Source organism: Herpailurus yagouaroundi, unplaced genomic scaffold (assembly GCF_014898765.1).
Source record: "Herpailurus yagouaroundi ecotype Mexico unplaced genomic scaffold, PumYag 190, whole genome shotgun sequence".
Taxonomy (NCBI): domain Eukaryota; kingdom Metazoa; phylum Chordata; class Mammalia; order Carnivora; family Felidae; genus Herpailurus; species Herpailurus yagouaroundi.
This window is the reverse complement of record NW_024412421.1, coordinates 37,295,082-37,306,406: the sequence shown is the minus strand read 5'-3', so window position 1 is coordinate 37,306,406 and position 11,325 is coordinate 37,295,082. Positions and strand designations below refer to the sequence as shown.

The 11,325-nt window shown below is 63.5% G+C and overlaps 3 protein-coding genes across 7 annotated transcripts in view; 2 read left to right on the top strand and 1 right to left on the bottom strand.

Annotated features, from left to right (window-relative positions):
- The first annotated feature begins 443 nt into the window (after positions 1-443).
- On the top strand, positions 444-3,377 carry PABPN1L (PABPN1 like, cytoplasmic). The gene is made up of 7 exons (XM_040443446.1): positions 444-917; positions 1,245-1,383; positions 1,652-1,719; positions 2,141-2,247; positions 2,396-2,483; positions 2,992-3,134; positions 3,338-3,377. The coding sequence occupies exons 1-7, from the start codon at positions 669-671 to the stop codon at positions 3,375-3,377; spliced, it is 834 nt and encodes a 277-aa protein (XP_040299380.1). The 5' UTR covers positions 444-668.
- A 3,587-nt stretch (positions 3,378-6,964) lies between these two features.
- The window catches only part of TRAPPC2L (trafficking protein particle complex subunit 2L), a 22,479-nt gene continuing 18,118 nt past the window's right edge, over positions 6,965-11,325 (bottom strand). The window contains exons 1-6 of one of the 4 annotated variants that reach the window (XM_040443326.1): positions 10,892-10,988; positions 9,267-9,439; positions 8,177-8,264; positions 7,960-8,039; positions 7,735-7,857; positions 6,965-7,167 (exon numbers count right to left, since the gene is read on the bottom strand). In XM_040443326.1, coding sequence (XP_040299260.1) covers positions 7,122-7,167; positions 7,735-7,857; positions 7,960-8,039; positions 8,177-8,264; positions 9,267-9,439; positions 10,892-10,924 — 543 coding nt within the window. In that variant the 5' untranslated portion in view covers positions 10,925-10,988 and the 3' untranslated portion in view covers positions 6,965-7,121. Of the gene's footprint in view, positions 7,168-7,734; positions 7,858-7,959; positions 8,040-8,176; positions 8,265-9,266; positions 9,440-10,891; positions 10,989-11,325 lie in introns of those variants that run through there. The other 3 variants (XM_040443328.1, XM_040443327.1, XM_040443329.1) reach the window with 3 other exon arrangements.
- Positions 11,047-11,325, top strand: part of GALNS (galactosamine (N-acetyl)-6-sulfatase) — a 25,139-nt gene continuing 24,860 nt past the window's right edge. For both annotated transcript variants that reach the window (XR_005780918.1, XM_040443325.1), the window contains exon 1: positions 11,047-11,190. Coding sequence is in view for 1 of the 2 variants with exons in the window: in XM_040443325.1 (XP_040299259.1) it covers positions 11,074-11,190 (117 nt within the window). In the remaining variant the exon portion in view is untranslated. The remainder of the gene's footprint in view (positions 11,191-11,325) is intronic.

Here is an 11,325-nt window from a genome sequence, read left to right as displayed (position 1 = left end):
CCAGGGGCGAGAACTGAGAAGCAGAAGCCTCACAGAAGGAAGACAAGCAGCCTTCGGGCCTCCAGTGTCCACCCCAGATCTGCCCAGGGTTCAGCCCTTAGGCCCTGTGGCCAGGACGGGACTCTGGCCTCCTGTGAGCGGCTCCCACCCACAAGCTGGCCCAGAGAGGGGTGCGAGAGGGGAGCGTCTGCGGGGAATCGATGGAGGGTCAAGAGGAGGGGCCGGGCCCTGCCCTGTGGCATACACCCTGTCCTCCCTGCTCCAGGTCTTTGCTCACGCCGGGCCCCATGCCCATGCAATCCTCTGCCCTAGCTCTGCCCCCAGTCCCTCTAGGCTGGCCCAAACACCGTCTCCTCCAGGAAGCACCCCCTTCTCCCACGTGCCATCCTTCCTGTGGGCTGCTAGCCTGAGCAGGTGCAGTGAGCGTGGCAAGCCCTTGCAGGCGGAGCCCTCTTCTGTCCCCAACGGGGGGCATCGGCCCGGGTGAGGGAGAAGGGGCTGGCCCAGAAGCGGGGGCTGGAAGTTCAGCCCTGTGGGAAGCCTTTTAAGCACTCTAGTGGAAGCAGCTGGCCTGGTGAGGGGCTTAAAACCCTGGGCGGGTGAGGGCAGGTGCTAGCGTGGAGGTGAGCAGCCAGGGAGGCCTCGTCCGCCTGCCCCTCGACCCGCCCATGTGGCCCTTCCTCAGCCACGCTCTCTTCCCACCCCCGACCCAGGCCTGGCTGCAAAGGGCTTCCTCGGACCCTGAGGCCCAGGGCTGGGGGGCCTGGGGCAGGGCCGAGAAGCCCCCTCTGGAGCCAGGGAGTGGGGACAGGAAGGAGGGGGAGCCAGGGGAAGCGGAGAATGACCCCGAAGATGCAGGCTTCCCCCTGTCTCTCTTGGAGGGGGAGGAGCTGGCCGAGTACCCGGAACGTGACCAGGTAACACCCACGTGGAGCCAAGTGGAGGCTGGCCAGGACCTGGATTCAAGGGGACCCACGGCTGCAGCTCGGACCTTTCCCGGGCCACTGTCCCCCTGCCTAGAAGAGGGTAGGGGGGCTGCCCACCCCTGCAAGCCTGGGTAGGATGGCAGGGCCCGAGTCCACATGGCCTTCCCAGTCCCGTTCCGGGACCCCTCCCCCCCCCAGCCTGTCCCTGAGTAGCCAGGGACCCTGAGGACGGGCACGGTCAGGCCTGCTCCCTCCTCTCCCCAAGAGGAGCCCAGGGGCCACCCTGCCTCTGGGCTCAGTGTGGGGTCCTGCTGGCAGGAGCTGGAGGCCGTCAAAGTGAAGCTGTGGGCCATGGAACAGGCCCAAGGACCGGAGCCGCCTGGGGCGCAGGGCCAGGCGGGACGGGAGGAGGGCGCGGGGGCCACACCGGCCAGGCAGCTGCTGAGCCCCGAGGCAGGTAGGAGCCAGGGGGCCGGGCCAGCCCCTCCCCTGGCGGTGGGCCACCAGTCGTCGGGCACGCGGCTCTGAGCCCCTAGTGCCAGCTCACGGCGAGGGTCTGAGGGTCTCTGCGTCGGGCCGGGCAGCGGCCCTGCCGGAACAGTCCCAAGGGGTGACCCTCTTCCCACAAGCAGTGAGGAATGAGCCACAAATGTGAGGCGCCTGCCGGGAGCGCCCCCCTCTTGCCGGCAGGGAGACCCGCTGTGCTGAGGCCCCCCTCTCTGTAGGTTGCACCTGCCCTGGGCCCCCCACGGAGCAGCTGGAGTCCGACCACAGATCCGTCTATGTGGGGAATGTGAGTCAGGGAGGGGGCAAGATGGGACCTCTTGGGGTTTGCCACCTCCTCCTGGCCGTGGGGTTAAAGGAAGGCACACAGGTCCAGGAGGAGAGAAGCCAGAGGGCTGCCCCCCAGAGGGAACCTGGGCCCCGTGTCCTCACATCCTGCTTTCCCAGCATGACCCGGGAGTCAGGGTTTCCACCTGAAATCTCCACTCGGCCAATCATTGGCAACAGATTCCACTTTTAAAAGCCACGTGCTCTCTGGACAGGCCAAATAAACCTGGGGGTTCGCCCAACACACGGGGGGCGTACGTCTTTGTCTCCGGTCCATCCCCAACAGGGGTGGGGGACAGAGACCTCTGCTACCAAGAAAACCTGCTGTGGGAGACCCCAGGAGGGTGAGGCCTCCCCACACCAGAGGCCCGTACCTGTGGCAGGTGGACTATGGGGGCACAGCTGAGGAGCTAGAAGCCTACTTCAACTCCTGCGGGGAGGTTCACCGGGTCACCATCCTATGCGACAAGTTCTCTGGACACCCCAAGGGGTCAGTGCCAGGCAGGCCATGGGGGTGGGGGAGGGGGCTCAGGGAGGGGGCTCAGGGAGGAGGCCCCCGGAGGGGCGGGGCGCCCTGGGGTCCTGGGGAGCCTGGGTACCTCGGGGTGGCCCTCACCCGCCATGCCCACCCACCCCAGCTACGCCTACATAGAGTTCGCTGCCGAGAGCTCAGCCCAGGCCGCGGTGGCGTTGGACAAGAGCATCTTCCGAGGCCGAGTCATCAAGGTGCGTCCCCTAAAACTCTGCTGTGAGCTTCTTCACTTTAACCCGTTAATCCCCGAGGAACCAGGAAAACGCAAGCACAGGGAAGCCAAGACGACCCTTCTCCAACCCCCAAGTGTCTCTGGGCACATCGGCCGGGCCGCAGGGGCGGCGGTTGCCTCCGGACTGCATGTGGCATTGGGAGGCCCCCTTCCCCAGCTGGACCTTTGCGAGATGCTGGGCTGACAGGGGCACGTCACCTGACCCCGTCTGTGGCTGGACAGTTCAGGCCTAAGTGGTGATTTTGAGAAGGTTGGCAGGGAACAGGTTAGCTGTGGGTCTGTAATTACCGCCGCCAGGGCTGGCGGGCGCTGGGGCCTGTGCACACCTGCCTGTGAGCCTCCAGCAGAGAAATCCGGGGTTTCCCGAAGGCAGCGTCAGCCCCGGGCTCTGGCCTGGGCTGGATTCAGGCTGCGCGGCGGAGAAGGGTCCAAGGACAGGGGTCTCAGAGGGACTCAGACTTTGGTTTCAGGTGCTGCCCAAAAGGACCAACTTGCCGGGGATCAGCTCTACCGACCGCGGGGGCTTCCGAGGACAGCCAGGCGCCAGAGGAGGACCGTTCCCCCGCAGCAGCCTCCAGGGCGGGGCCCGCTTCCGACCTCGGGGGCGGAACCGGTGGGCGGGGGCCGCGGGCGGGGGGCGGGGCCCGGGAGGGGCCCGTGGGCGAGGCGTGGCCGGTGGGCGGGGCCCGGGGAAGGGGCCCTGTGGGCCGGACCGGGATGTGGTCAGTGGGCGGGGCCGAGAGGAGCCGGCGGGCGGGGCCTGGGAGGAGAAGCCGTGGCGGGGGGCAGAGCTCACCTCCGCTTCTCTCTATGCAGGGGCCGTGGACGGTTTTCACCTTGGTATTCACCGTATTGAAGGGAGGATCCGATTTTGAGAGTGGGGCTGGGGTGGGTCGAGAGTAAAGGGCCGTGCTCTGGGCGGGGCCGTTTATTCAGCGCAGAGTAACTGCTCTGTCCCCTTCACGGTCCAGGGCCTCCCACCGCGCGGCCCAGACCCCGCAGCCGGAGCCAAAAACGTGTCTCGCATGAAGCAGGGCACGGGGGTGGGGGCTGCGGCTGGCGCGGAGGGCTACTCGGGGCTTTGGAAGGCGCTGGGCAAAGCCTCCGGCAGGCGGCGCTGAGTCAGCTCGGGGCTAAGTCGTTTTAAAGAAAAGTAGAAACGTGTCTCAACCGCAAAGAGTAAATTAAATTTGAATAATTTTTAAAAGCACACGACAGGCCTTGCCTTTATTCGCCTCCTCGGGCGCAGGTGCAGGTCTGACCGCCAAAGGCGGGGGATGGGTCCGAGGCCGGGCTCTATCCCACTTCACAGCCCCGTACCCAGCCCCGTGCCACCCGGGAGCTGGAGCCGGAGCCACCAGGCCCCGGTGGCGTGCAGGGCGCGCCCCCCGCAGTAGGTGGCAGGCAACCGTGAGGCGCGGAGGGCGGGCGCGCACGTTGGATGCCGGGCACAGGCCCGGCCCTGGTCAGAGGCCGGGGAAGCGGAAGGGGTTTCCCACGCGGGGCGCTCTGACTGTGGCCCCTCTGTGCAGACACACCCCGCCTGCTCGGGAGGGCGCCGCAGGTTCTCTACCCTTTGCGGGGCTGGGAGAGCAAACACACTTGGTGCTGCCGCTGCCAAAGAACCCCTCCCTGGGCTTTTCTAAAGGGACTGGGCCCCTTGCCGTGCCTGACCTATCAATCCCTTAAGCCAGGAACAGAGCTGCTGCTCGGTGCTCGGCCCACAGTTGGGGGCGGAGCAGGCCCTCTCTTGGCTCTCCACCCACATTTGTCTCTGGCTGCCTCAGGCCAGGCTCGCACTACCCCTGTGATCTGGGGTCAAATCTGACCCTTGGGTGGGGTGAATAACGTGCCCTTAAAAAAACGTGTCCACATCCTCATTTCCAGAACCTATGAACGTGACCACATTTGGAAAAAGGGTCATTGCAGGTGTGATTAAGTGAAAGCTGCCCACGTCATTCGAGATCACCTGGGTGGGCCCTCGGTCCAAGGAGCCACACGCAGACCCGGTGTGGAGACAGCCGCAGAGGTCGGAGTGTGGTGCTGTACAAGGTGAGGACCCCCAGGAATCGCTGGTGGCCATCAGAAGCTGGAGGCATGGGCCAGACCCTCCCTCAGGACCTCTGGGAGGAATCGGCCCCGACGACACCAGATCCGACTCTGGCCTCCGGAACCAGGAGGGGGTACGTTTCTCTGTTCTCTACCCCACCCCGCCCCCGCTGCTCCCCCATGAGAAGGTAGGTAGGAGGGGCTGAATGTCAGGCCAGGGCCACAAGGCCCTGGAGTCTGTGCGGCCTGGGCCACTTGCGGTCAGGAGGCATGGCCCCCCCCCCCCCCGCCCTGGGCAGGGAGGTTTGCGTAGCAAGGGCAGATGACACCAGCCCCCACCTGCTGGGCACCCAGGGGCCGCCCCTCTCCTCGGCCAGGGGCATCTGCCGCCGTCCTGACGCGCTCCATCATGCACGCGGTGGTCTTCTAGCCACAGCTGATCGCTTCCGTGTGGCCACTCTGAGGAGAGAGCGGGCCTCGGAGCCCCGCGTTTCCCAGGGGTTTTAGGCCCAAGCAGACCATGGCGGAAGGAGGGCGGAGAGCACTCCTGTCGTGGCGACGCAGGCAGCAAGGGCTCCAAGCAGTGAGCCGCTGAGCAGACTTGTGTGGCTGTGCCCAGAGGACGCGGAGAGGCACAGGCTCCCTCTGCTCCCGTCTGGTCTGGGGCAGAAGGAAGGACAGAGACAAATCACCTGAACGGTGGCTAAGGGCTGACTGGGAGCTGCACCTGATGGGGCCCAGCTCTAAGGCAGCCGGACGGGCAGGCGGGTGGCCCACAAGGAGGCTAGCCTCAAGGCAAAGAGATGCAGAAAGACGGTATGAAGCCACCCCAGGACCGTTCTATTGGCAGCACGAGGGCTAACACGTTACCTCTGACCCTTGCTTTTCTCAGACTTCAAGTGGGGATGCTGCCTAACAATGTGCACAAAAACTCCTGAATGTAAAGTGGGTACAGGGGTTGGTCTGGCTGCACCTACCAAAAAACTCAAATAGCAGTAGCTTCAACAAGATCGTTTATTTTCCTCTACGAAATGCTGACTATAAGTAATCCAGGGCCATGTCAATAAAGACCATGTTCCTTCTAGCTTTCTGCTCTCCATCTTTAGGAAAGGCATCTTTTCTTCATGCTCTCAAGATGGCTGCCTTAGCTCCAGCCATCACGTCCGAGTTCCAGGCAGGAGGAAGGGAAAGGATGAAGGAAGGGTACTCCATCTGCTAGCTGAATCCCCCTTCAAAGTATCCTTCCTGCAAGTCCCTCCCAACACCACCCACTCACATTCCACAACTACCTGTCCTGGAGTGCTACAAACAGTAGGAAATCTCTTCTGTCCGGTCAACTGTACCCAATAACACTGGGGCTTGGTTAGTAAGGAGGCAAGCCAGCTACCTGCAGGCTCTACCACAGCCGCTACGCAGGCAGGAGCAATCACCTCCAAAAGCTCAGCCAGCGGCTGCTTGTGGCTGCTTCTCCGGCCTCCTCCCCATCCCCTGGTTCCACCTGCAGCGGAAGGTGCTGGGCTGGCACTTGTGTTTTCAATACACACTTGTTGACTTTTTTCCCTCTACCTCTGTAATTTGAAAAACGAGTCCCGCGTTCCGTAGAAGGGAAGGCTCACCTCCCGGTCCCATCCCGGTGCTAACGGCCTCCGCCATTCCCCAGGGGGTCCGGGTGGCCCTGCTCCTCGGCAGACCCCTTCTCCGGAGCGACTGAGGAGGGAGGGAGGGATCACGGCTGGCCCGGGGCACCCGGCTCGAAGCCAGGGCACTGACGACAGCACAGAGCAGACCGGGCGGTGGGGCTCAGACCCCGCGGGTCCTTGTTGCCAGATGACGAAGGGTGCCAGGGCCGGGGCCGCCTGATCCCGGATGGCAATGTCCCCTCAGTCACAGTCAACCAGTTAGGACTGCCATCTGGACTTGACAGAGCAGGCTTCTGGGGGAGCACGTGGCAGAAACCCCATCCCATCGGGTGCTGCACAAGCATACCCCCCCCCCCCCCCCCGGCTCACTCGGTGCTCAGAAAGCAGGCGGCAGTTGACGAGCTGAGAGCAGCTCCCTCCCTCCTGAGGCCAGGCACGAGTCCAGAAAGATGAAGGCAGCGGAGGGTGCGTGGGCTCTCCGGGAGCCCCTCTAGAGCTGGCCCTGGGCACAGGAGGCCTGCCCCCACAGACCACCCCTCCCGGTCAGCCAGCGGAGGCCGGCCGCGAGGCGCTCCCGTCTCTGCGGCCCCACAGCTGCAGCCCCCGCAGGGCCCCAAGGTCCGTGGGCTCCCTCACCCGCTCTCCCCGCCCCCTTGTCCCGGCGCTGGTCCCTGACCTCTGCGCCAGCCTCAAAAGTGCCGCGAGACACGCTCTTCCGCCGGAGCCTCTGCTGACACAAGGAAAACACCAAACGTGATCTCAGAAGACCTTTAGTCTCCACGCACCGTGCCCGAGGCCTTGCCCCCAGCAGCAGGGACGCTCAGGAACAGGCACGGGATGATAAACATCCATCTGGACGATGGCTTATATACACAGTGCTTGTCTTCAAGCAACGGCCGCTGAGTTCTGGCTCAACACACTTGTATCATCATAGACGTCACCATGCTGTCAAAGGCCCTGCAAAGAAACAGACCGATTCGGAGAAGCGGACCGGGCTCTGCACCCCCGGACCGGAGGAGTCCTCCAAAGTCCAGTGAACGCGGCCTCGAGGCCAGGCGATGAGAACCGAAGTCTCCCACCTCCTCCTGCCTCACGGCCCTGCCCTGGATGGGGCTCCAGGAAGGGGTGCGGGGCTGCGGTGTGGGTTCACAGGGCCACGGTACAGCAAGGACGGCTAACGGCGGTCCCTGTCCCGCACAGCCCGGGAGACACAGTGTCGGGGCTGAGGGGAGGCACCACGGGAAGGGCCCGGCCTGGGTCTCTGCAGGGTCCTCCCGCCTGACGGCTACGAGGAGCCCCCCAGGAACCGTGTCTAGGAACACAGGGAATTCCCAGGGGTGGATCTGGACCGTGTGCACGTGAATGCTTCTTTATAAAGCATCTTTGTGACGTGCTAATGTCCCATCTGCATCGACTCGAGACCTGTGTGGATCATACCTGCGACCCCATCTCCTAACCGTCCCAGTTTGACACCGAAGACCAAGTCTTTGTGTGGGGGTTCCGCGGAGGTGCCCCAGGACTTACTGGGCATACGCGGGAAACCAAGAGGGCAGGGTCCGTGCCCTGGCCTGCTCCCCCATCCTCTTCTCACATGTCGGAATCCACGTGGTGATTACTGGAAAACCAGGTTCTGCTGCGTCAGAACCACTCCTCGGAGGAACAAGGCCCGTGGCTGAAATCGACCTTCCCTCCCTCACGTTCAGAATCGCAGCTTTTCGCAAGGCAGCGTCCACACGGCAGTCAGCTCACCTGGACTGAATACGGTCCCCAGGGTTGTAGAAAGGGTTGCACATCACATCTGTATAGGAATTGTGCAGCTTCCGGAACATCTGAGAAGGAATCGATGGTGTTAATTCACGTGCACACGCTGCAGCTGCCGAAACCCTGGCTTCTCGGCATTTGGAAACAAAGCGAAAAGAGAGAAAACGCACGAGCCCAAGAACATCCTGAGACGCCGCGCACTTACACTGCGGATCTCGTTGTCTCGAAGCGCCGTGTTGGAGGAGTCCACCACCATGACGAACTTCACCTTGGAGTTGGTCACATAGCCGTATCTGCACGGCGGGTTAGGGAACACTCTTTCAATACAGAGACTCTGTGACGGCACGAAAAACGGCACCACCGTGGACGGCGTGTGAGCAGAGGGCCAGCTGTGCGCGTCCCTCGGCTCCGAAGCCACTTTGGCAAAATATCACCACCTTGCATCAAGAAGGACCCCGGACCGGACCTGCCCCACGACAGCGGGAAAGGACCACACGGACCATGCCGGGGGGACTGCACACTTCCCTGGGGCAGCTTCTGGTGTTTACAGGAGAAGGACGGGCAGCTAAGTCTTCTCCCGATCGGAGCTCTGGGGGGGGGGGGGGCCCTGCCCACACCCTGGGGCACCTCAACTTCGTTCTCCATCACTTCCTGGCCCAGCAGTGCTAACTGCCAGTGCAGAAGCCCAAGAACCAGGCAGACCCTGCCTAAGGCACCCTCACCGCGACGGGCCACTTCCCCTGGTGGGACGGTGGCTCCCGGGCAGATGTCATCGAGGGCAAGCTATAGCACTGCTCGTGGAACAACCTCTGAACTCCACGGATGTCATGCTGTTTGTCCCCAGGGACTGGTCAAAACTTTACGGTGACTCGTGGGGCTGGGCCTGGTGACAAATCTAGAATTGCTACCCTTGCTCAGGAGCACTGGCCCCACTGAGACGGCACGGGAGGCAGTCCTCACAGGCACTAAGTTAAGAGGGCTCCTGCTGCTTCTGCAAACCGGACAAAGGGCAGGCGCGGACTGCCACACAGTTCCAGGGAATCCATGCCCAGCTCTTCCCACGTGACCCTCCTAATTAAAGTAAAACAGGGTGTGAAGTCCCAATTAGCCTCAAGCTGCCCTAATTCTCTGCTGGTTGAGAGCTCTCGGTTTCTTCCCGAGCAATATTCCAAGATGTCTTTCGAGATCACCTGATCCCACAGTTACACCTGGAAGCCGGAGGCGGGATCTCTGGATGCGAAGCCCCCGTAGGGAGACCGCCCACGGGCCCAGCCCCCGCCAGGTGTGAAGGATACACCTTGTAGTCCTCTGTGGGGTACAGCAGGCCCAGGTAGAGCTCCCTCTGGTCCACCAAGGCCTTGCCCATCGCGGAGATCTTCTCATCCACCACGTCCAGGGACGTGTGCACCATGTAGTGGAACTTCAGCTCACTCTCTGTGGGGGCGCTGCGGATGTAAAGAGGGTAATTCTGCAAGAAAGGATGTCGGCAGCTGAGGCGACGAGGGTCCGCCCCGTGTGCACAGGCTACGAGGACACGGCCGCGGAGCACAGGGACGACAAGAACCAATGAGTCACAGGAACATACATACTCTCATTCTCTAAAACCCATCGCGCAACCCTCCAAGCTGCCGTGGGCACTGCCTTCAGGGAACCCGGGCTAATCTGAGGTTTCCCTGTTGCCTGCATGGGGCATCATCAGCGGGGGGGCAGGGGCAGAAGAACTGGGTTTGAGCACAGCCCGACTACAAGCCCCGGCACCTGGAGAAGTCGCTGGCCTTCTGTGCGGGGCCCCGTCCTGGAGTGTGCTGTCCTCCCAGCCCACAATACTAGCTGCTTCCTGATTCGTCCTCACTGCTACCCCTCCACCTGGGCAGAGGCACTCAGGTGCCCTCTCGCTAAACGCTGTCGAGGCTCAGCTCAAACCTCCCTTCATCTCTGCACGGCCAATTCTTACCATTCCAACCCCAGGGGTTAATCGGGTCTTCCACGGGCTCCCACATGCCACAATTCACAGATTCTGTCCTGCTCTTGGCGCCGCACAGATATAATAAACACGATGCTCTCTCTACCCTAACGGGACTAACATCTAGCGAGAAACAGTCAACAAACCCACCAGCAAATAACACGCTATGTGCTAAGACAAGGCCGCCCTTGAAAAGCTTCCCTAAGGATCACCTCCTAAGCCTGGTCTTCTGGAAACACAGAATACAATATAAAACCACGTGGACGGCCGTTCAGCCGTCTGAGGGTTCAGAAACAGCCTTCTGGAGGAAAGGAGATCTAAGGTGACCAATGTACGAAGATGGCAGTGGGACAGAGGGAGGAGCGTTCCAAGTGCAAAGGCCCAGAGGTGAGAAAGCTGCAGGTAATTCCGTTGGGTCGGAGTGGTTCGGGGAGAGGGGCATGAGGCGACTAGATTATTCTGACGTTCTCGGAAAGCAACAAGCCGCCACTGGCGAGATTTCCGGCAGGGGCGTGACACGGTCCGGTTAGCTTTAAAACTGCACCGTGGCTGCAGTGTGGAGAGAAGGCTGCTGGCGGGCGGGCGGGCGAAGATGCGGCCGAGCGCGAGCGCCCCGCGCAGCAGGATGTGCAAGATGGGCAGCTAGGCTCGGGAGCGAGAGTCAACGGAGCCCGCGGACTGACGGGCGGACGGAAGCGGGGGTCCGGGGCCGTGCCCGCCCCGGGGCTGACACTCCAGCCGCCGCGGACGCGGGTCTGGGAGGCGCCTGTCCCCGCACCGCCCCCACCACACCGGGGCACGGCGAAGCCCCCAGGCCCGTGCTCGCGGAGTCCTCTGGGCAGGGAGGGGGCGGGGGCGGGGGCCCGGGCAGGGGTCCCGCAGCCGCGTTCCCGCAGGCAGCCTCTCGGTGAGCGCCCGCCCGGGGCAGGAGCGGGACAGGCCCGCCCGCATACGCACCTCCTTGGCGATCACCGCCACGCACACCGCCATCTTGGAGGCCAGGTCGGGCGTGTCACGTGACCCGGCCGCCAGTCACGCGCTCTCCCTGGCCCCGCCCCGCCGCCCGGCCGGAAGAGCTGCCCGCGCGCCGGTCGGTTCCTGCCGCTGGCCCGGGCTCGACGGCGCCGGGCGCGGTTGCTATGGCGTCGGTTGCCGCGGCGACGACCTGGCGGCTGCTGCTGCTGCTGAGCATCGCGGGGCTCGGGGCCGCGGACGGCCCGCGGCCCCCCAACATCTTGCTCCTGCTTATGGACGACGTGAGTGCAGCCGCCGATCAGGCTCCGGGGGAGGACCCGGAGTGGGAGGGGCCGTGGGGGAGTTGGGGGGAGGGCCGTGGTGGCGAGAGACCGTGCGAGTGTCGTGGGGGAGGTGATGGGGGGGCCCTGAGGGAG